Here is a 24,123-nt window from a genome sequence, read left to right as displayed (position 1 = left end):
TCAATGAAAATAAATCCTAGCTCATCAACGGGAAATCTGAAGTTATGACACACCTTTATTCCCACAAAAAATTTTCCTCTTGACTCCTTAAAAGAATCAAGGGGTTTGGCATTTGATCTTAATACTCTTCTCTATTACAGTCTTTTTCATACAATTAGAGAACTGGGCTTAAAGCAGAGGGCTGAATAACCCATTTCCAGCTATTAATTATAATTTGTACAGTCAAAATCTTGTATCTAAAATTTATTTATGTGGAAGATCTCTTGAAGAATTTTCTGTTATAAAAGCACAAAGATCACAGTCTGTTCACGTAAGATTTTTAAATGAATGTGAGAAAAAAATTTTTGTAATTATTTACTGCTAGTAGTTGGGCCTTCTAAATATTCTGTCCAATTTAACAGACCCAGGCTGTGAGTGAACAATCACAGATATTAATGGTGGAAAAGAACCAGAAAATTCTCTTTAGTGGAATACTGTTGTCCTCTCTCTTTGTGATGTACTTCCTAACAAAAAGCCATGAGGAATTTCTACATCATCTGTGCATTCCTTTGATGCTTTGTACTTGCCCAGTTTCAAAATCTTCAGCATTGCTTTGAGCATGTCTGCTCAGCTGAAACTGTGTTAATAACAGTAGATTTTTTACTACTTACTGAGATTGATGCTTTCTTTGAAGGCTCCTTGCTCATTTAAATCTTTGCCTGGTAGCTAAAAAGCAGTAGTACGTGCCTGTGTGACAGGCATCACTGTTCTGTCTGCTTCATACCACATGTCTCACTGTAAATCACAACTCACAGACAAGACATGACTAAAACTTGAGTGAATGAGTGTTCGGAGAATATCAAAATGCCAATTAGGAAACGACAAATGCAACGTGTTTTTAGTTATTCAGGATTATAGCTTCTAAAATAAATTCATTTCGGTATCTCAACCTTGCAGGGGTTTTGTCACTAAATTATGCAGAAGATCTGATTAAGTCTCTGATTGCTATTGACCATGTCTTGTGCCTGCATGACAGTAGCCCATCATCAGGCCAACAGAGTGCTGTAAGCAATGACCCACTCACTCTTAAAAAGACTATTTATTTTCCAAAATATATCACTGGAGAAAGCCTGAACATGGTGTCCAAGCAATTGGTCACCACAGAAATGAAAATAGCAAAGAGTGGGAAAAAGTGCCTTACAGTATCATGCGGTGCATACAAGGAGCTGCCCACTGCAGTATGGAGCACCCTTCTTCCAGGGCTGTCTTATTTCACTCACTGGCAGATGCGGGTGTTTCCTTTTGCTAAGCACCAGCATCGTGCTTACCTGGACAAGTACAAACAGAATCACTCATTCAACGTGTTTATATCAAAGAGTTCAGTCTGGGAGGTGCTCATCACCCTCTGAAGATCTTAAGTATTTTTTACAGAATCAGAAAGATGAGAGAAAAGTTACCAAAGACACTACAAAGGAAAAAAGAATGATAGTCTAATTTGCCCTAGATTGTACAGTATATGTCACCAGAGCAGCAATGAGCAATTTTTCTTAGTCTTTGCATCCTTTTTTCCCTTGAGAAAGAGTAAACAGCAATTAGTCCTAGATATGAACAGGTATGAGATAGCCCAGTGTCAATTAATGTCTACATAAATGCATAGAAGAAAAGTGAAGAGAATTGGGGTATTTCAAAATTGGTACTTAATTAGTAATGCTCTTTCACTTGAGTTCAGACACAGTAACTGGAGCTAACACTTAACCTAGAAATGTCAGGCTAGATTACATGTGCACGACACTTCAGGTGCTGGTATGGAAAGGTGCTTAACACTAAATCTGAAGGATGGATCAAAATGTGTACAAGAAATAGAGCATCTGTACTTTTGTATACTTTGTGAATGTGCTGCTTAGAGTCAGCTTATATATCTTCTCTAAAGAGCACACCTGATGTTAGAAGCATCTTCATACATTTTTCACTTTTCTGCCTTCTCTGTGAGTCCTTGCTCACCTTGCCTGCTCACTGTCATCAGCAAAAGAATGAGGCAGTGCCTTTTGATCACTCCTGGAGGAGTGAAAAATTTGCTGGGCCTTTGCAACTCACCTCTGGTGTCAAAGCAAGACAACCCTGAGGGATGAAGCCTGCTCTGAATTAACACAGAATTATAGAACTTCTAAAGTTGGAAAAGGCCTCTGTGATGATCAAGTCCAGCCATTATCTTGGCACTGCCAGGCCCACAACTGAACCATCTCCCAAAGCACCACAACTGCATGTTTTTTTCAAACACTTTTCTGGTCACTCTGTTCGAATACTTGACCATTAAAATATTTTTTCTAGTATCTACTCCAATCTAATAATAATAATAACAATCTAAGGATTATCAGAGAATGAACATGACTTGTTTAAGAGCACTTACTGAAACAGGACTCCAACAATTTTCCGTGTAGTCAGGGAGCAAAAATACTGAGGACTTCCCATCATCTCTTCCTCCCTGCAGACTTCAAACTCCTGCTCTACAACAAAGATCTCCTTGGTTTTTCTAATTGGTAGGGTGGAACATTTTATCTCAGTCTCATTCTCAGAAAAGTTCTGATAGCTGATAATTAAGCTTCAGGCATTATCATACTAGGGAAAATTTTAGGGAGAATGTCTAAAAGTTGGTAGAATGATACGAGAGTGGATGATATTTTGCAAAGCTAGGCAGCCTTAATGACAGTGATGACCAGGGCTATGCCTACACTAGCCAGCAGTGCAGACCAACAGGCACAGAACTGCGTGGTCAAACACTGGACCTGAGACTGTTGTACCCTTACTCCACACATACCAGGTTCTTCTGGTTTGGTTTGCCTTTAACTTGTAGAATGGCTCTGGTCTGATCCATCAGCTGAATGCCTGTTTCAGGCTCTCATGCCTCCTGTGTCCTTCAGCAGTTCCTCTTCCAGTTCAGATTCATGCAGAAGGAATCCAGATCATGCATGTGGAGATGTCTCCCTGATGTGAACCCCAGCACAACAATCTGCCATGGCTGAGAGGCGTCTTGTAAAAGCCAACTCTCATCAGAAATGAAATATGAACATAAATGCATGGTATCAGTACTAAGGGTATTATTGTAGGAACTATATTGAGGTTTCCTGTTCCCATGAGCTCAGCATAAACTAGTGCTAATGATTTTTGCCTATGTCCACTCTTCAGAGTGACATGATTGATGAGCAGAAGCAAGAAATGTCAAAACATCAGTGAATTAGCCCTCAGTTCAGAATAACTGACAAATAAAAAAAAATGTCCTAAAGTTGACAGGTAAGAGAAAAGCGGGAAGGGAGCAAATACCTTGCTCTACAAAGAGAGTAAATTACAGTCAATTTGATGAATAAAGGTATAGTAAGGTCAGTGAAGGAAGCATCAAAATTACTCTCAGATGAAAGATATTACTAATAAATTTGACTTGAGCATAGTCCATGTGATGAGATCAGAAACAAAATGAAAGATCCACTTCAGGAACAGCGCAGCCTTGCAGACCATAAGGCTTGCAAAGTTGCCAGCTGGCATTCTTAAAGCCATTGTACCTATAAAAATCCAACCAATAAAGTCTAACTTGATTCTGTTTTTTTTAAAAAATAAATTTATTTGTCTCCTTTACTTTTCACTAGGATTATTTTTCAGTGTGAACTACTCATTTAAAAACTAATCCACAGAGCTCAGCTGATGCTGCCTCAGGTCAAAATGCAAAGCAGCTCCTACCTTACATCCTCTCCAATATGCATGTATTGGCTTTGAGAATTATGTGGTCATAGCCTAGTTCTTCCTGAATTACACCCCAAAATACTATCTGTGTGTAACTGTCCAGAGAATAGGTATATGTGAGGCAGAGCCATGCTATTAGGAGTATTAAATAGGAAGCAAAACATTAGGGTTTACTTTGAACTAACATGATGCACATTATAAAATCTCCACATGCTGGAAGAAAGAGTAAATCCTCAGTGGTTTACTCATAAATATTTAAAGGATTATTCAGTCCATTGTGCAGTGAATAACCGAATGCATTCTGATGTAAACCAGCCCAGCTCCTGTGTTTATATTGTCTGTCTGATGGAACACAATTACAAAACACTTTTTTCGCTTTCAAATTTCTACTTGAACTCCTTGAATCACCTAGAATTTGAACTTAGCAATGTAAGACTGCAAATGCACAGGGACCTGGTACCATACAGATTAGAAGTGCATGTATTCTTCAAGGACAAAACTATGTACTGTATAGTTCACATAAATGTGCTCTTTAAGGGCAAATCAATATATTATAAATGTACAACCTATATTTTTGCTCCTGGTAGCAAATTCTATCACCAAGTAGGGCAAATTTACAAAAACAACTTAACTCAACAGTTTCAAAAAGGGAATACTGCACTTGCTTTCCATTACTCTATTTTATGTTCAGAATGAATATGGCTCAGGTGTAGGCTTTAAGTTTTAATTTAAGATATTCATAACTGGGGCAATTGGCAGGGTCTGATATTTCTGATGGATATAAACAGTCAAGCTTAGCCCTAAATGTGTCTCTTCTTTTTGTATTTTCTTTCTGCTTGTTCCCCAGTATTCAGTTTATTTGTTGTTGAAAGTTCTCTTTTATCAGAAAATCATAAACTGAGCCAGGGACTGAAATGCTGATTTCAGCCACCAATTAGAAACTGCAAAATAAGAGATGAAAGCAGTGGGAAAGGGATTCTGTACTGTGCAGATGTACTTTCATTTTCAAGAGCCTCTGTTTCCTCAAATGAAAGGCAATCTGACAAAAAAAAAAAAAAAAAGAAAAAAAAGGGGGTTAATTCACCATGGAAATGTGTAAAACTTTTCAAGGCAAAGTCTTTGCATATGCTAAAGGCACAGATGATGTTCCATGTAAAGCATTACTTTTATCTTTATTGTTTTGAATATGTTGGATCATAAGAATGGACGCACTCCAACTGCCACTTCAAAGCTCTACAGATAATCCCACATCCCACTTGCTTTGTTTGCATATTTAATTTTGCTCAAGTAAAAGGCAAATCAAAGCTCATACTTTCTTCTCTGAAAATTTTTGTACAACCTTCCTCAGCAGTCCAACTCATCTGAACCAGGGTAAGTTACAAAGACTCCAACACATTTGAGGATATTTCCATTTACTGTGTCTCTTTCCCTTATTTTTCACGATAAAGTGCTGCAATTTCTCACCAGATGGAAGTCATCAATCTCCACCATATTCAAAAATTCTTCCTCTGTAGATCAGGGGACTCCTAATCTGTGGAGCAGGTGTTGGTGTTGAAGCAGGAGCAGCCAGAAGAATGTAATTGTTTCTGATGCATGAGGCAGTCATTGTCAATCAGTCTGCAATGCAGGTGTCAACAAAACCAAGGTCAGACTCCCAAGCTGCAGGACATTTTTGTCTGTTCTGATCCCAGAGAATGAAAAATGGGGATGAGAGCAGGCAGTCTTTCCCTAGGTTTCGTATCACCTGTCTGCAGGCTTTGTGGGACAATGTAGTACCTGAGGTGACGTGCTCAAGGGGGTAAAGAAAAAGCTGCAACTGTAAAATGCCTTCGTTCAATGAAAAAACATTTCCAGATGACAGGGAGCAGAGAAGTCCAGTGTCTCTTCATCTGGCAGTTTTCTTCATTCTCTCCTTGAAGTCTTTGAATCTCTGTTCAGGCTCTAAAGGAGACTCCAAAAGGTAGAGGTCTACTGCTGAAAGTCTTTCAACCCCAAGAAAGAGGTCAAGAATATTAATATGAAAGCAAAAGAGCTGCTTTGGAAGGGTTTAAAGATCAAGAACTTTTCAATGTCACTTCTATTCAAAGCATTTCAAACAGCAAAATATAGTCAAGTTAGGAGAGCTTTAGGTGAATAAAGCCTTTTTTATGGATTACATTATTTCCTCATATGACTTGATATGCAATTAAATATGTAATTAGAAATTTATATATCATGACTGGTCTTTCCTTTGGTCTTTCATGAAATCTGGCACTCTACATAGCAGATGTGTGGATTCACTCCTTCTTACCAGAGGGAATACTCTTTTTATTTTTCCCTGTAAAATCCAAAAAGAATTGAATGTCTAGAAACACACTGTCTATTGCCATGAGTGCTGTAGGTTCAATAAAATGCTAGGAAATATATGAGAATCCTTGAAACTGCAAAGTCTACACAATCTTCTTATTTATTGTTTCCTACATAAATTCTTTATCAATGAGCACCCAGGGACTTTTTTTCACTTGCATCAGCTTTACAACTGTGTATTTCCATTTATTACATTGTAATTATTTCCAGTGAAAAAGGTGGTGTGTTTTAGTGATGTTAGTTTACAATATTTTAATAAAAATGCATTACTCCCCTATGAAGAAGAAAAATCCTACATCAGCTATTTTCAAGCAGCACCTCTAGACTGAAACTAACAGACCTAAGGAGAACACAACAGTAACTATAAAATATTCTTACCCCGGAGGTATGAGAATCTGCCAATTTCACATCATGAAGAAACAAGCACCTAAGAGATTACGACCTTATTTATCCTTTTTGCCTACAGACCTCCTATGGAGTCCCATATCCATTGTCTGTGGACAAAACCCACAAATCATTAAAGTAAGAAGAATTTCTGAAAGGCTTAAAACCAAAAGCAAACACCTGACTCTTTCAAGCACTCTATTACAAGAGTAAATTGGACATCCTCCCATGTCTGATAAAGGAGCTGAAGAGTTTGTATGAAATCGCCAGCATGGTACCAGGCAGTCATGTTCCTGTGAAATGGAGTACATTTCCCCAGGAATTCCTGGTGATGAAGTATGAATTCTCATTAATGTGCAATCTCACAACTGGACAATGCAGCCCCTTTGTACTGGACAATGAAAACTAGACAGGCAGTGTGGAAAACAGGGAAAGAGGAATCAGGAAAGACCAACACAGTCCCAAACCCTAAACAGCTTTTGTGACTGAATCAGGTTCAAACACCATAGAAATGTCCCATTTGTGATGTTAAATCACAGAAAACCCAAGCAAAGAAACTCGATAGCACTCTTGCTTCCATGGACAACATGGACCAATGAAACGGGCAAAGGCAAAATCCCAGCCATGCCAGGGTAAGTGGTGGGTCTGCCATGGCTCACCTCAGCACTTACATTTTCCTCATCTCTCTCCCTGACCTGTGCTGTGCCCACCATTGGGCCTTTTCAGATTCCAGTGAAGCTTTTGATACTGTCTATCACAATATCCTTCTGGAGAAAACATCCAGCACAGAGCTGGACTCTATGACCCTATGAAAAACATGATAGTAATATGCGCACACAATGGGGAAAACAGAGGATGATGCTCCAACTCATTTTCTGGCCCTTTTGGGTTCATCGGTCCAGACAGGGCTACTGAAATTCTGCAATGCACACCGAGTGTGTTGTAAGCATGAGGGCATTCTGCTAATAAGTATGACTGATATAGAAAGCAGAGCTTTGGAGGGGAACGGCAAACTGGTTTTTTAGGTCTTTCATAATCCATTTCAGCTGCCAGTGGAAAGATGTGCAGATTAAAAATATTCTGAAGCCTTTTGTGCTTTTTTCCTTGGTGTCTAATGACTTCAAACATACTGCAATTAGATAAAATTGCTAGGGAGAGTTATAGTATTACTATTATTAATTATATATCATATAATAATATTAATATAATTACACATAGTACTATATCAATATAATTTTATATTAATATTCTATCTTGCATTAGAAAAAAATCCATGGTTAAAAAAGGCAGACAAACTCTCTGATACAACAAGCCCTGATTAAAGTACCATCTTTTACATCACTATGTAGGATTTGCACAAGAAAATATAAAAGCTAAAGCAAAAAAAAAAAAAAAAAGCAAAATAAATCTTATAATAGGAATATTTCTCAAGATAATCACTAATTTTTTAAAATTATATCTATTAAGCTTTCTGCTTGGAAGGACCTGTCCAGATTGTCTATTGATGAATTGTACTACTTGTTAAAGCTTGGTAGCATGAGGCTGATATGATCCACATTACCAGTGAACAACAGGATGGCACAGATAACAAGACTTTGATTTTTGAAGACTGAAGTGTGTTTAAATGAGGCTGCAGTTTAAGCCTGCAAATGAGCATGCTCTAAAAGTAACAAATGGAGCACATATAATTTTCTTTTCTTTTATATTTCAGTTTTGGTCAAGAATCACATTTTCTGTTAACATGGGCAGTAAACTCACTGCCTTCCACAACAAAGGGGAAGATTCAAATGTGTGCTGAACTTGCCAGATGCCCCTGCCCATGGCAGGAAAAGTGGGAACTGGGTGCCCTTTAGGGTACCTTCCAACTCAAAACATTCTATGAGTCCAAGAACCTCAGAACCAACAACCCTGTGTAGGGACCATGACCCATATACATAGTCCCAGATACTGTCTTGCATTTTAAATGGGAAAGGGAAATTTGAAGCATGTTTATTGGGGAAGCTGAAGCAAATTACCTTAGTAAACTTGTGTGCTTTCTTTTTCTTAAGAAGTAATCCTCTTCTCTATTTGAAAGTTTAAGGAATGGCAATAAAGTTGCATTCTAAAGTTAGGCGGTCTGGGTTAGCTGCTATTGTTAATTAGGCCCAAGACCCTTTTCAGGCAAAACAAGATTAGCACATGCAAAAAAAGAAACACATCAACAGCAGAGCCAAAATCATTGCAACTACGCTTTCTAGCATGGCCATGTGTGAGGTTAGTGGGAAATCCCAGCATGGCATGGATTTCTGCAACTCACTCTCACTCCAGATCATTTGTACCCATAGCAAAACATGTAGAAAGTTGATTTCAGCTGCCTAAAGCATGGCAGGGAAGGGAAAAGATGTCTCTCTTCACAGTTAGGCCAGATCTCATTGCACAAATGGTGGAGAAAATAAGAAAACAAAGTGAAGAAGGAAGTGCAAAGCTTGGAGTCTAGTTGTGTTCTAGACTCAGCTCCTCTTTGGGCTGGTTCAGGGAGAGCATCTTTATATGAGGTTACTGGTAGAATCATGGTCCCAGGAAGAGGAACGGGAGAAGAAGTAACAATGAAACACTTTCCAGTTCATTCCTGCTTGTCTACTATAAAAAACTCAGTATCCAGGGAGGGAAACTTGGCAATCCCTGGCCATTAGTGATAAGAGATATCAAGAAGATGAAATTTGTAAGAAAAACCTCCAGGCAATGACGAGGATATTTCAAACACCCAAAAGATTTCACTCTTGAAAACTCTTTCTGGGAATCCACATATAACTTGAATAAACACCCAAACTGTCTGCTATAACTGACTAGGATGTAACTTTAGTTTTCTATGTTGATCTTAATGTTTTAATTTACTCTTAAAATATAATATTTTAATATTATGCATGTATGTGCACGAAGATATCAGGTACATTATAAGTTAAGTAACAAGATAAAAATAAATTAAATAAATCACAAGTAAAAATGGAAATGATCATGTTCTTTTAAGAGACTGTTTAATTACCTACCATTTTTTACTGTCATTCACAATGATTATCAATTAATCTACATAGCATTAATTTACATAGGAGGTAATGGAAAGTTAAGCTAGAAAGTTTCACATCACTAGGAATGATTTCTTGAAAAATCTCTACTTATAGCATAGAATCAGACAGATCCAGCAGATGTCTTTTGCCACACCTGATTTATTCAATTATCATTTTCAGACTAACATCAGCATTATGGAACAACACCATTATTCACATTATTCATCATTCCTCTCCTTCCCTGGGGACAATTGTTTCCACTTAAGCCTTCTACATGAGTGAAAAGAAATGAAATTTGCTTCTCAGGCTTCTACTTCAAGATGATTTTGTCCTTTTGGAACAGTTACTGATACCACATAAAAACTTACAAACTGAAAGTAATTTACATCAGTCTCCCTTTCAAGACCACTAAAAATCTTACCTATTTAGATCATAATCAAAACACAGCAAAGAAATGCCTCAAACATCCATTTCACTCAGTGTCTACCCATTCTGAACCTTCCGAGAACACAAAAATGCTTACAGTTACTTGTTCCTAGACACCTCACACAACCTGTCCTTCTCAACTGTGTTTTTTGCTTTCCTTTTGATGACAGGACTCCTTTTGTTCTATAGATGTGTATTAAAAGTGCTTACACCTTTAGGCAAGTTCGGCAACCACTGAAAATTTCAAACTTAAAAAAAGGCGAATTCACTAGGTAACTCTGTAAATTACTACTGTGATACTGTAAAGCATCACTTCTTGAGTTTTTATCAACATGCATCTTGACTGCACTCATGTACAAGCCTTTTACTAGTCCCTCTTGGTATATTGAAGTGGCACCCAAGCTCTGCTCCCTGGTACCTTGTCTTGTGGGCTATAATCCCTCCCTTTTTTCCTTCCTCCTCCATGGAGCACTCACACACCTAATGTGTGAATGAGTTGTGGCAGCCACCTCCTTTGGCAGGCTCAGAAGCAGCAGCAGAACAGCCTGCAACACTGCTGGAGCTCACTGCCTCTCCCTGCGCATTGTGTCTGAGGATTTTGGACACCATCCTGTGGAAGGTGCTGGGCATGAACTGGGCTTTCTCCATGCCCAGAACCTTTCACGGGAGAGCTGAGAGGAGATAAGTGAGGATTTACAGAAAGGAATGAAACAGCCCCTTAACAAGTCCACCATGCCCTGTAGTCAAATGTGTCACCAACATGGGTGCCACATGGGAAAGTGTATTCTGAGCTAGACCTTGCACTTCTGGTGGGATTCCCTGCTCTGCTTTGAAGAATACAAAGGAAACAGTCATATTTTTAACAGTTTCCATAATACTAGATAGTGAACAAAGAATGGTCACAAGATGAGCAGACTTATTACAGAATTTGGGCAAGACAGCTACAAAAGCTGTGAAGGCAATATTTGCAGAACACAGGGCTTTTAGAACTTACTCTGCACTGCAATCTTCCTGTATCAAAATCTATTTTCCTAGAAAACCTCGTCTGTCTTTCTGTGAGTAGTTCTGAGAGCAAGTAGTTCTATGAGTGCATATGCACCTTGACTTCCTTCCTCAGTGAAAATCAAATAATTTTCTCAAATCTTGAGGAGTATGTGTTGCTTCACTGCTTGTTTAATGAAATCTTTCCCCTGGTGTCTCCTATTTCCCTAGGAAAAAACAGAGAGCATTGCAAATCACTGGGGACTGCATTTGAGAGACAAGAAGAATTCTTTCTGCAGTCCAGTCACATTCAGGCAACAAATTTTAATGGAAGAGCTAGGCTGAGGATTGAGTACATGATTAAAAGAAAAATGTCCTGTCAGTGGAAGCTCACACAGAGATGGGTTTTAATCAGTGGATATTTTTCCCCCATATAAGAAAGTCTGGGCACGTGCATATCAACTACAATATGCAGAAAGAATCATGCTGCTGAGCAGGAGTGAGCACACATTTATTGCTGTTAGGCTCAGTGAGACTGCAGTGGGAGGCCCACCTCTGATTTGCCTGTGTCTTTTAGCCTACATGTCCAGGCTAAGGAGGCAGTAAAATACCTTTTCTTTACTTAAAATCATGTGTCCATATAATCAGTTAGAGAACTGTGTTCTTTGGAGATAACAAAAACAACCCCCCCAAAACAACAACAACCCAACAGCAAAGTCATGCCTATCCAGAGCTGTCAATCACCAAGTGAACTTTTATCATAGAGAAGGAGTTAATTTCCTTGGTTGGTTTATCAGCTTCACAGCAGGAGCAAACCTGATGCAGCAGAGCTCTTTGCACTGAATTGCAGCTTGGCAGAAAGGTAAGAATTTTATTCTACCTTCCAAGTAAACTATTATGCACTAATTCCCACAGGCTGCTGAAAGCTCGTGAGTGTCCCGAGAGGCATGAAGACAAGTATCTTAGGAAACAATGTGCTCTGGCTTTCTGAATTTCCAGGAACTTTGATGTCCCTGTACCTCATCAAAGAGTTAATGGTTTTCAATGATACATTAAGAAATTATCCCTTAAGTTCAAAGCAAATACTGCTTTCACTTCTCTTAATGAAAATTGTTTGATTTCTGTGTTCTCTAAAAAATGTTTAGATTTGCAATCTGTGTTACACTTTTCAGCTTTATTCTCTTGTAATTTCCAAATTCCTAGTGCAACATTCAGCATTCTGCTCGCTCCAAAGATAGCATGTAGACATACAAGTTTGCTGAGGCACTTTAACCTGTCTTTACCTCTTTCACCACCACTCCTGCTGATTTGCAAAGATACTCACTTGTACTGGAATATGTGATCACCATGTTTACTGTGCACTGGGCTGCTGCAGTTACCTGTTCAGGGCTAGTTCCAGTTAACTTCAGAAATGACGTCAAATGAACAAAATGAATCAGAATGAAACTATCAGAATTGCAGTAACAAAGTTGCAGACATTTAGGCCATTGCAGTGTTTCTGCTATGGGCAAGGGGGGAAACCAGCTATTTTCTACATCTCCCATTTACTTCCAGTTCTTCTGCATGATTTGCACTGAAATATTAATGAGCTCCATACAAATTAAAATAAAAAATCGAGTTTTATTTTTACTAGAAATACTTTTGTATAAATAAAAGTATTCCAGAATTCCTGCATAGAATTTCACTAACATTTTTTGACAATTCAGAAATTGTCACAGTAATTTTCAATGTTCTCCAAAATGGCAAACAAGTCTATATTAAGTACTAAAAAATATGTGGAACAATTAAGTTCTCCTGTAGATTAACTGTCAAGGTGAGGGCACTTCTGTATTGCTAGTGCTTGAAGTGTTGTCTGAATGAAAGTAACATCTCCCCTCAGTCTCAGCTAGCTCTGGTGCAGAAATTGGCCAAATCTTTTTCTCAAATCCTTACCATAACAGTTAATGAATGAAAATGCAAGTAGCTATAATATCACGGTTTTCAGATCATTTTAAATGAGCTGCTTGAAAAAGCAGATGTCCCTGGATTGACAACTGAGATGGAAAACCACAGATTTATCTTGATCCTGTCTCATATAGTTGCTTTATTGACCCAGACTGGTAATCAGACAAATATACGTGTGTATTTTACTATCTACACACTACCATGAATAATAATGTCTAACTAAATTCAGGAAGAAAGGAAGAGGCCAATTCTAGAAAGTTAATGCAGAGGCAGTCTCTCACTATTTTTCTTTCTCTTGGTTATACTTTTTTAACACTGAAAGCTTGTTAATGGCAAAGGTGAAGTGGGCTGTATGCATCCCTGAACCAATACTACAAACAATGGAGAAATTGCACAAGACACATATCATGATACAAACACAATGACAGAACTACAACAAAGCATTGGAGGCAAAGTCAAATTTGCACAAACCTCTGTCACCTCTTTGCTGTCTGTTTCAGAGACTGACAATTCCTCTGTAATATTGCCCAGGCTGACAAAATCCTTCTGATTTTCAATAATCTGGTGAGCTCACTAAACTTACTAATAAATCTGGGAGAAGCCAACAGCTCCCTGTAACTGTCTATTCACATGGCCAAGAGACAAGTGTTCCTGGGTATTTTGATGACTATGATGATGGTTGTGATGAAGAACAGGCATATCTTTCGTACCCTTTTTTGAAATAATGTTGAGTTCAGCTCTGCAGACAAGAAAAAAGTTAATTTTCCACACCATTTGTGCAATTTTTTATTATGAAAAATATATAATTTTTTCTAAGCAAAAAAATGTGGAAAGGATACAAATTAAAATTAAAGAAAATATGGAATACCTTCAGAACAACTATATTTTACTCATGTGCCATTCCTGTAGCCCTTAACTCTAAATTATCTCTTAGCTCCCTCTCTAATTATCTAAATTAGCCCTTAACTCTAAATTATCTCATGCTTTTTTTCACATGTGGATGTTGACTGGCTTTCCTAATCAATCACATATCACTCAAGAAAATGGACCAAGAGCAAGGAACCTGCCTGAGCACTGGTGTCAGCCCCTACAGGGATTTTCTTTGGAGAATGACACACATGATGTGCTTCCTCGCATTCTTTTCTGTCCAATTATAATAGCAGGGCCATAACTAACAGGGAAAAAGGGGCTGCTGCAGTGCCCCAGAGGAGCCACATTATATATTGATATCATTAAACCTTTTGTTACATTTAAATGATTATGAACCAAACTGCAGCTCTGGCTGACTGGAGGCAGGGGCAAAAGCTGCTTTGCATCCTCTTTTGGAGCAATTCCTGGAGCTTTCCCAATGGCATAGAGAAGGCCATCTGAACATCAGGGATAGAGGAAGACCCATCCAAAACAACTCAAAAAGCAATTCAAATTTATGGGTCAGCAGTAAAAGCTTGGTCAATGACCTGAAATACATTAAGCCACTCCAGCACCAACCATGATCATAGTCTCTATAGCTCAGTAGTCACAGTGTTTCCCTTGATTAATTATTTACACAAGACTCATAACCTCCATTTTAATGTTGGTTGTGCTAAATATCTTTTTAAATCAAATTCTATTTTTCTCTGATAAAAAAAGCACTTAAATCTACCGAAAGTCATAATTAATTCTTACGTCAAATAATCAACATTTGGCAGATTCTTTGAAGACAGTAGGGCAGAAATAATTCAAAAAGCAAGACAATTGCATGGAGTTAGTATGAGGCACTGACTGGTGACAGATATTCAGAAATTAAATCAGATCCTTGCTTATCATTTCCCTGTGGATGTGATGCTTGTGTGTACTGGAGAGAAGAACAGAGATTAAGAACATCAGAAAACTGTGAGGAAATAGTAAGAGGAATAGAGTCCTCGAAAACAAGAGGATGCAATGATCTTTATGGCACTGATGGTTTTATTATTATGAATAATAATAATAATAGTAATGTAAAGTCAAAATATTTGAAATCATCATACCTGGTTAATTAAAGCAGGATAACCCTTGAATTGTATGTATGACAAGTTTAAGAATACTAACAAGTAGATTTTTAAAAGTGTTTAGCATCAATTTATATCAATAATTACGAATCTTTTGGGCAGGTAGAGACCATTTTTATGGAAAATGAAGTAAGAGCTTGGGCTGTATTGGGCAAAATATTGTCAGCAGATGAAGGGAGGTGATCCTGCCCCTCTGCTCAGCCCTGCTGAGGCCTCACCTGCAGCCCTGGGTCCAGGTCTTGAGTGGAGGGGGCAATGAGGATGGAGCCAGGCTCTTCTCAGTGGTGCCTGGTGCCAGGACCAGGGGCAATGGATACACACCGGAACACAGGAGGTTCCCTCTGAATACCAGAAAATGATTTTTCAGTGTGAGGGTTATGAAGCCAAGGCACAGGTTGTTCAGGGAGATTTTGGAGTCTCCTTGGAGATATTCAAAAGCTGTTTGGACACAGTCCTGGGAAGGCTGCTCTAGATGTAGCCAGCTAAGTGTGAGGGGGGTTGGATCAGATGACCCTCCAGAGGCCATCCCAACCCTTCTGTGGCTTTGTGATACAGAGATTGCAATTTTTCTGCTGTGGTAGACACGATACAGGGCATTCAGACACTCTGTTGGAAGCTGCTTTAGAAGCCTGTTGCCTCTTAGGGAAAACATGCAACACTCATAAATTCATGAGTTGAAAGAAGCACTGGGAAGGCATCTTTTGGGAGCAAACACTTCAGCAGATACTGACTTTGCTTACAGTGACCACAGTATCCTGTTCCCAATTTGGCAACCAGGAGTGCTTTTTCTTATACTTCTCATATTACAGCTTCACTATATTCTGTAGAAAGTAATGTATTTTTCTATTTTAATGTATGTTTTGTGCTTAGCAGTGTATGTGATAAGCTATTCCCCACTGATAACATTACCTTAGGCAGATATGCTCACTGCTTTTTACTTCACTGTGCAAAAATTTCAATATTCTAAATTTCTCTATATCACATCTTTGCCTGGATTTATAGATGACTCTGCAAGAGAGGGTTTGGGGTTTTTCTGGTGGCTGTTCCTCCTCTGTGGGTCAAGCAGGCAGCTTGAGGGTTACAATAATTGACACTTTATGAGAGGCAATAGATAGACCTCCACAAAGCAAACCAGAAAATTCCTTCAAAATATCCTGATTTTGCATCAACATGCCAAAGAGCTTCCATGTTGCATGGTTTTAAGCTTAGGATTTTCATTTTCTTTGTTTCCCTCCTTCTTTCAGTGGTCTAGATTTTATGTTATCCTTCCATACCGTGATGAGAATGGGAGGAAAGGTAACTTCATCCTGTGCAAGGAAGCATTGAAATTAAGTAACATCTCCTGGCCCAGAAGTGTCTAGTTGTGTCAGCCCATTGCTCTGCCAAAATTTATTAATTTTGCTTCTTTAGCACTGATGAAGTTATATAGCTGCTAATTCCAGAGTTAGCACAGTGAGCCCTGGCTTGGGCTTTGTGCTGCACTGTATTAATGTCATATTAGGCTCTAGGGCTAATACAGGTCTCTCTGCAATAACTTGGAGAACTTTTTAATGTTCAGGCCACTGTGTACCTGGCATTTAATACTCTCAGTGTGCATCTATTTTCAAATAACAACAAAAATTGTATGAAGTGTCTTTCTCAAAGATGCTAAGCTGTCACCATTTTCACTGTGTTATTAATTTATTCTCTCTCCTCTAAAACTGAGGTTTCTGGAATGATGACCTGCCTTGCAATTTAAAGGTGCTGGGCAGAAGAATTTATTCATCCAAATAATATATATATTATGCCCTACATCAAATAAATATAGATTTTAAACAGAAAATTCAACTGTAATTATTCCTTATTATTGATTGCATCATATTCTCTCATAATTCTCTTGATTTTCCCCCAATTTAAAGAAATATTTAACATCTTCAATTACCAATCACTTAAATAGGCACCCAGAATCAGGATGAGATACAAAGTTACTGTTTCACCAATAAAAATATTTTTTTAGAAACAACTATAAAGCAGACACAAAAATAGCTTTACTGTGTTAAAATTAAATAAATTACTGTCAAGCCTATTTCCTGAAGCAGGTTTAATGTAGTCACAGCTTCAGCATTCTGTGCATATAAAAATCTTACCAGTTAAAAAAAATAAAATAAAAAGTCACCTTTCAAAAATGCTGCTAGTGAGTTATATATCTCGACAGGTATCCAATACTTATCCCCAGAGGCGTTTCTTCTTTCAGAGGCTCTAACTCCCTACCAAATGGAAGTGTTTGCATTCCCAGTCATTTGGACAAAGGTTAGCATGATAAAATGATTTGTAATGCCAATAAAGTTTTTTGTTACACTGTAAAATGGTTTGTTACACTACTAGTGCTACATAAAAATGTTATGAAAATTAAGTAGGTTGTAAGGTCCAAAAAGGAATAGTCTGCTTTTGGGACTAGTTACCAGGAAAAGGTAAAAAGAATGATCTTATGGTTTACAATTCCCCAGTCCTTTGAAAAGACAATCTAAATGACCTTTAACTAACAACTGAAATTGGTACCCCAATTAGGAAAGCAGTTATGCATCCATGTGGATGGGAACTTCCTCAAGTCAGGAGTATTCAGAAAATGGAAGGCAACTGCAAATTATTTGATAATTGAGGTGGTGACTTCTGTCTTGTGTGACAGTACATGAAACAAGCCTGAATTACAATTTGGAATGGAAACTGAAGTACAGATTCATCGTATGTTAATCATAACATGTCACAGATGGCATAACAAGATAGTAAAACTCGAGGAAAACCTTACTTTCTGTACAGTATTTTAATTTTAGCATTGTTTATATCAATCAAAGCAATATCTGAAACTGGCAGCTATTCAATTCACAGTCATGCCTTATAAGTTTCTGGCACATGTTTCATTTTCAATTTAATTTAAATTTTGAATTTTTATATTTTTATTTAATCCAAGACAGCAATCAGTCACTTTTTCAGAAAGGGAAGGCCAGTTACATCTTATGCTTTATAATTATTACAGAATTTCTATTTATTTTAATTTTCATACTTTTTAGTTTGTATATATTGTGTTTATTCTAATATTCTAATATTAATATTTGTGTTCCTGCCACTTGACAGAACTTTACTGAACTGATAAGTGCAGAAGAAAGCACTTCCTGGGAGCAACAACCATCTGTATTTCTATCAAATTCTGAATTTGTTGATAATCACAAAAAATACTAGAAGAAATTTTAATATATACATTTTTTTGTTATGGAAGTGAGGAAGTGTTTGAAATATTTTTGGTTTTCTCCTTTTAAACTACATACTTTTTGCTTTCCTTTGTACAGGCTCACTGATGCAGAGTGAATGACACTTCATTAAGAGAGAAATCTGCTGCAAATGAACTCAAGGGAGAAGCAACCTGCTTTGAGTATCAGGGTATATCACAAATATATGTATTTATATCACAAGTACAAGGAAGGTGCCTGCAGTTAAGCCTGAGTGTGCAGAATTGTTTTGGAAGGCCCACTTTCACATGTTACAATTTATGTTGGCATACACAGCGCTGAACCACAAGAGAAGTAACTTTGTCTTCAGTGGAAAAGATCCTGACACAAAATCTTTCCTGCCTGGCTGAAGGATGGTCTTGTGTAGGTCTTGTGATGTCCCTGATGCCTGAGAAGCTGATAAAACAGGATAAGACACACATCTTGTGTAGGTGCAAGGTAATGTCACTGGTGTTCAAACAAAGTGCACTAATTCCAACCTGGATCATAAAGTGGAAGTTCATTAATTACAGGTGTACAAGTTTATCCAAGTTTGACTAAAAGTAGAGGCAAGGCAAAAGTACTTGGCATCTTAAAAAAGGCATTTAGTACTGGAGAGGAATTATCTTGAACTTTCAGACAGCTGGATGGAATCACAAATGTAACCATGTATACTGATTTCTTTTCTTTTGAAAGATAAATGTCCTTATGCTGAAAAAATGTAAAAATTGAAATTTAAAAATTATTTCGAATTAAGCAGTGAGATTTGTTCCACAGATGCTGTTTACTTTGCTAGTGGTAGTATAAACCAGATTGCTAGTAAAACAGCTTGAAATACTGAACAGAGCAGAAATATGAATCCCTTCTGGCTGCTCAGACCAGGTAGCTCACCTGACAAGCAGATGTGGGCTGCAGACTGCACCTCTTCTCCCATTATCTAACAGCCCCTGGTGGCCATGGTTAGGACCATGAGTCATGAATATTTATGTCCTGATTTGGACATTTGGAGTGAGCAATCCACATAGGGTCAGCCAGTTGCAATGCACTACACACAGCTATGAAGAGAAAGAACTACCACTTCTAGGATATCACACACAGCTCATGCCAAACAACCTGTTAATCACAAGTGAAAGCAGCCAACAGACTGAGGAAAAACTGTGCCCAAGACTGGGCTGCTGCTCCCAAAGCAACTCATTGAATCCCAGCACTTTCCTGCACTGTAAACTTTTATAACATTTTCTTGTAATTGCATTTTTTGACTGCTGTTATAACAAATGTGGACAATGGAGGTAGAGTGTTCTGATAATGCAGAGCTCAAGGACAGAAAAAATAACACGGTTAAAATGAACACATACTTTAATTCCTAATATTTTTCTGACCTTTTTCAAAGATTAATCCATAGCTGAGCCTGTGAAGAAACTTAGCTACGTATCATGTAAAATATATTTACAATCGGGGCTGAATAAATGGTGTAGTTGATTATGAACTTCAGAAAGGTCTAGACAAATTAATTTTGGACAAGTCTGATTTGCTTTGCTTTACACCTCAATGAATGAGAGCCAACTCAAGTTCATTTCCACCTATCCCAGCTATGGCTAGAATGGGTACTATGCCTGTACAGAGCTTTAACAGATATAAAGACAGAAAGAACAGTGCTCATTTTAATAACATGTATATAATTTTCCAATTCAAAACACAATTAAAAATCTCTGCATCAATCCATCAGCCACCCCTTTCCAGGACAAGCAACAGCAGCCGGTTGTGTGTGAAAGGACTGATGGAATCCCAGTATGGAAAGAGACATGAACTTACGGAGAGGAGTATTTGGATAGCACTGTGAATGACCTCTAGGTACTGGAAATCAATGATGCAGCCTGTCACAGAGACGTAGGAGTAATCCTCTAGGATGCCAGGGGAGGAAGGACGCACCACCCGTCGTATGCAGCCGGGCCCGTGTTCCCGCCACCAAGAGCGGTGCATGGAGATGTTAAAGGTCATCAGATCTGTTTCCTAGGAGAAGGAGGGAAAAAGCGTGAACACATTTGACTTTCTGTTTTTAAGGTAAAGGAATGGGAAATGAAAGATCTTTTCTATTATAAGGGCAATGGGGTGATTATCCTTAATCCTCACCCCAGCAATTCTAGCATGAAAGTAGAATGTTAAAGTGGAGAGAGGAAATTGCAAACATTCATTGATTATTTTGTAGTTCTGCACAGGAATTTCTGCCTGGCATAAGAACCATCATACCAGGTACTGTACAAAACAACACATGTTCCCTTAGACTTACAGCCTGAAAAGAAACTTTGATGTTATTTGATTAGAATGTCACTTAAGGATACTTTTTTTTTTTTTAGCAGATAACAGAGCCAGTTTTATCCCATGATATTGGACATGACCTAAATCAAGTTTATATAATTGGATTCAAATGAGATGTCTCCAGCCAAGCACTGTGCTCTCTTTTCTTCCCTCTGCCCCTCATCCAGATTACAAACTTCTCATCTTTGTGAAGAAATCTACATTTGTGGACTGATCTGGGTTTAAAATAAAAGCAGTAAGTTCTCTTCACTTAAATCATCTTCTTGATCAGATATTAAACCTACCCAGATGAGTACTGGTTGGGTACTCCACACAGGATGTATAATCTTTGTGCATTTTAGTAAACACCATACCACTTCCACTTGGAGCGGTGGAAGTGGCAAATCTACCAATGTACTAAAGATTCTCTAAGAGCTTACCCATGAAGTACAAACAGGAAAATTAATTTGAATTAACAAAAGATTTGTGTTTTTAGGTCATGCATAAATAAAATACACTGAAGTTGAATGAATGCCGTTTCAATGCAAAAACCCCTAACCGACCTAACTGGAGATAAATGAGAGTTGAGTTATATTGTTATTTCAAATAATTAATTCAGATTTATGTTTCCCATTCTGAACTCCAAGTAAAAAATGTCTGCAAAATTGTCAGCCATATGCCAATAAAATACCCCTGGCTTCCATATACAACAGTTTGTGGCACTGCCATGACAACAATTTGCCCTTTGCATTCCACACATATGTCCTGTCTGTGGCCATTTACTTCCACCCTGATCAAAGGGAAATTCGGTCCAGATTCCAGTTGTAGAAGTAGTTAATTTTTATTTTCCTTTGATAATTGCCTTTATTCTGGCCACATCTGAAAATTAACAAGGGAATTAAATCCTGCCATCCTAACTATACCCTATTATCAGTAAGAAATCTTTGTGATCTGCTGGTTTTTTCTCCATAACTTTTCTATCCCATAAATACAGAGTTGCTAGATTTCCAGATGCATTGTTTTGAGTTGCTGAGGTATTTGTCTTTTGACTTTGCATGTCAATCCTTGATACTGGTTCAGAAAATTTTCAGCTGCAACATGAAAACAACTTGTGAAGTAAGAAGCTGACAGACAACTCAGTTTAATGAAAATATAATCATAAATATAGAGTCACAGGAAACAGCCAGGGCTTCCTTTGTACAACAATGCCAGAGATTGCACAGTGTTACCAAGTGCTTTTAAAAACTGTCAGCTCTAAGAAATGCCAGTTGCCAAGCAGCACACACATATTCAATCTAACCTATTTCAGAAGCCCTTTTTTGTTGAGAAGGAATATGGATTGGTGGGTTAGTGTGTATCAAATATTGTGTGAGGTAACACTTTGTTATCACAGCTATGGGAATTAGTTGTGATGTCCATGGTGACACAGCTTTTTTGCTCTTGAGGGTTTATTTTTCCTTTTTATTTTTGTCTTTATGTTTTTAAAATTACAGCCTGTTACAGTGTTCATACTTGGCTAGTCACATCCAGTTACAAAATTCCATAGGGAAACAGTCGGACAGATTTTGCCAACACATGTAAAAAATAAGATTTTGGCATGTGAGCAGTATAAAATCAATATAAATAAATTCTTGCATTTCTGGAATACTGCTTTGTGTGGCTCTTGGAGCGATTAAAAAAAATTGCTTACTTGATGATCATGTTAATGATTCAAGGCTGCTGATGATTCAAGTAAGAAGGAAACAGCAAAAAAACACCCCAAAAGGTCACCACAGCACTTGCTACTTTTTAAAAAATAAATTCTTATTCGTAAATTCTGGATAAAGCCTGTAAGAGGAGATTTTCATAATTACCTTTCACTTTGTGTAATACATCCTGAGGTCTCAAAGCAGGTAAAAGCAGATAATGATGGCCCAGCAAGGATCAGTTTTAGAAATGCAAACAAAACCACTTGGTGCATTAGCTTGACCTCTGAAATATCACTTCACAAAATGGCAGCCATAAGCTGTTAGAGCTGATAAATGTTAAGCTGCCAATCAATAAAAGAAAGCCTGACAACAGGAAAAATCAATTTTTACTTTTTTTTTTTTTTAGTAGCTGAAACACTTCTCTCTAACTACTTGGAGATTCTTAATCCGTAAAGTGAGTTAAATACAACAAGCATTAAAAAAATTAACCTGTATCTTTATAGTTATTTTCAGAGCCATAGAAAAGTCAAAGACTCTTCATTGGGATGTACAGGTTTTAAATATCAGTGAACTCCTGAGAGTGTTTTGGTATTTGTAAATTCACAGCTTGGAAACCCTGCGCATGCTGGAAAAGCTACTGCCCAAGTGGCTTATATTCAATTCTACATTTAATGAAAGGATTTAAGAATTTTCAGAAAGTACAAGCAGATGCCTAAAGTTTTTCAACAGATCATTTACTATCTTCCAATTTTTCATATTAAAAAAAAATGTATAAAATGTTTTATCATCAGCAAATGATAATTCAAATGCTTATTTCTAAGAAAAAAATGCTGCTGCTTCAAAGCAAGAGACCCAATTTCAGGCTCTGTACAAGAGAAACCAAGTCATCCTTCTAACTAACCCAACTGGGTTCACTGAACAGTTGAAATTTCAATCATGGAGGGAAAATTGCTTACTTCTGAGCATATATCTTGACTTTAATCCCATACATCAGTGGGTAAACTATACTTCCTCAGCTGATAACTGTTGGAGTCCAGGGCATCCCTCTGGGCGCCCTGGGAAGTCACAGACCTCGGTAGAGAGGCCTGGGACCCAAGAAAGAGGGTCTGGGGTCTGTGCAGGGGGATTTGCCTGGCACAGAGCCCAGGAAGACACAGTCTTTGATTTTGGTCCATGAGAAAAACATCCAACAGAGAGAAGAATTGCAAGTCACAAAGGTGTTACTGAGAGTAGTGTAGTTATCACTGTGCAGAAGATTTTGTAGTTATGGATTTTTAGAATGTAGATGCAAAGGGACAAGATGGTGATTTTAGGGCGGTGCCCTGGGTTCTTCTTCTTCTCCCTTGGCATCCATCTTCTGCAGTGACGTGGGCACAAAATAGTTTCAGTGGATTGGATCAAAGTAGAAATGACCCTGTTGGTATAGGTGATAGGCATTGGCACAGAATTGTAAACAATGGGTACGTAGTTATCTGTATAAGAGGTAGCGACCTCCCATCACGGGGGGAGTCGCCTTGTGTCCGAGCTGCTGAGAACACCATGGCCGGACACAGGGGAGTCGCCTTGTGTCCGAGCTGCAGTGGACATCACGGAAGGACACAGGGGAAGGGGAGTCACCTCGTGTCCAGGCTGCTGTGAACATCTTGGCCGGACACAGAGAATTGTAAGATAAGAACTAATAAACAATGCGAGAAACCAGAAAACCAAGACCTTGAGACTCCTCATCATTCTCGCGCCGAACACCAAGCACCGAGCTCAGCACAGAACACAGAGACACAGAGTCAGACAGCAGACCCTAAATCCTTCAGAGGTCCAGAGGGAAAATCACTCCCTTCGTGCCCACACGAACCACCAGCCAGCCTTGGAATCTCGGGTGAGGAAACAACCGGATTAAAACCCCGAGAGATAACCTCTCAGATAGACACCATGAACAGAGAGAGGGGCAGAACACAGGCCACAGGTCCTCCAGGAAAATTGTGAGACTTAGGGAAATGAAATCCTATCTCCTACTCCTCCCTTCTTTAGTCAGCATTAA

At 38.2% G+C, this 24,123-nt stretch overlaps 1 protein-coding gene across 2 annotated transcripts in view; it reads right to left on the bottom strand.

Moving 5' to 3' along the window:
- NKAIN3 (sodium/potassium transporting ATPase interacting 3) overlaps window positions 1-24,123 on the bottom strand; it is a gene marked incomplete at its 5' end in the record, with an annotated part of 339,113 nt that overhangs the window by 65,698 nt on the left and 249,292 nt on the right. For both annotated transcript variants that reach the window (XM_083864367.1, XM_083864368.1), the window contains one exon: window positions 19,918-20,115. In XM_083864367.1, coding sequence (XP_083720493.1) covers window positions 19,918-20,115 — 198 coding nt within the window. The remainder of the gene's footprint in view (window positions 1-19,917; window positions 20,116-24,123) is intronic.

This window comes from Zosterops lateralis, assembly GCF_965231275.1.
Source record: "Zosterops lateralis genome assembly, chromosome: 1".
NCBI lineage: Eukaryota > Metazoa > Chordata > Aves > Passeriformes > Zosteropidae > Zosterops > Zosterops lateralis.
This window is presented reverse-complemented; position numbering and strand designations above follow the sequence as displayed.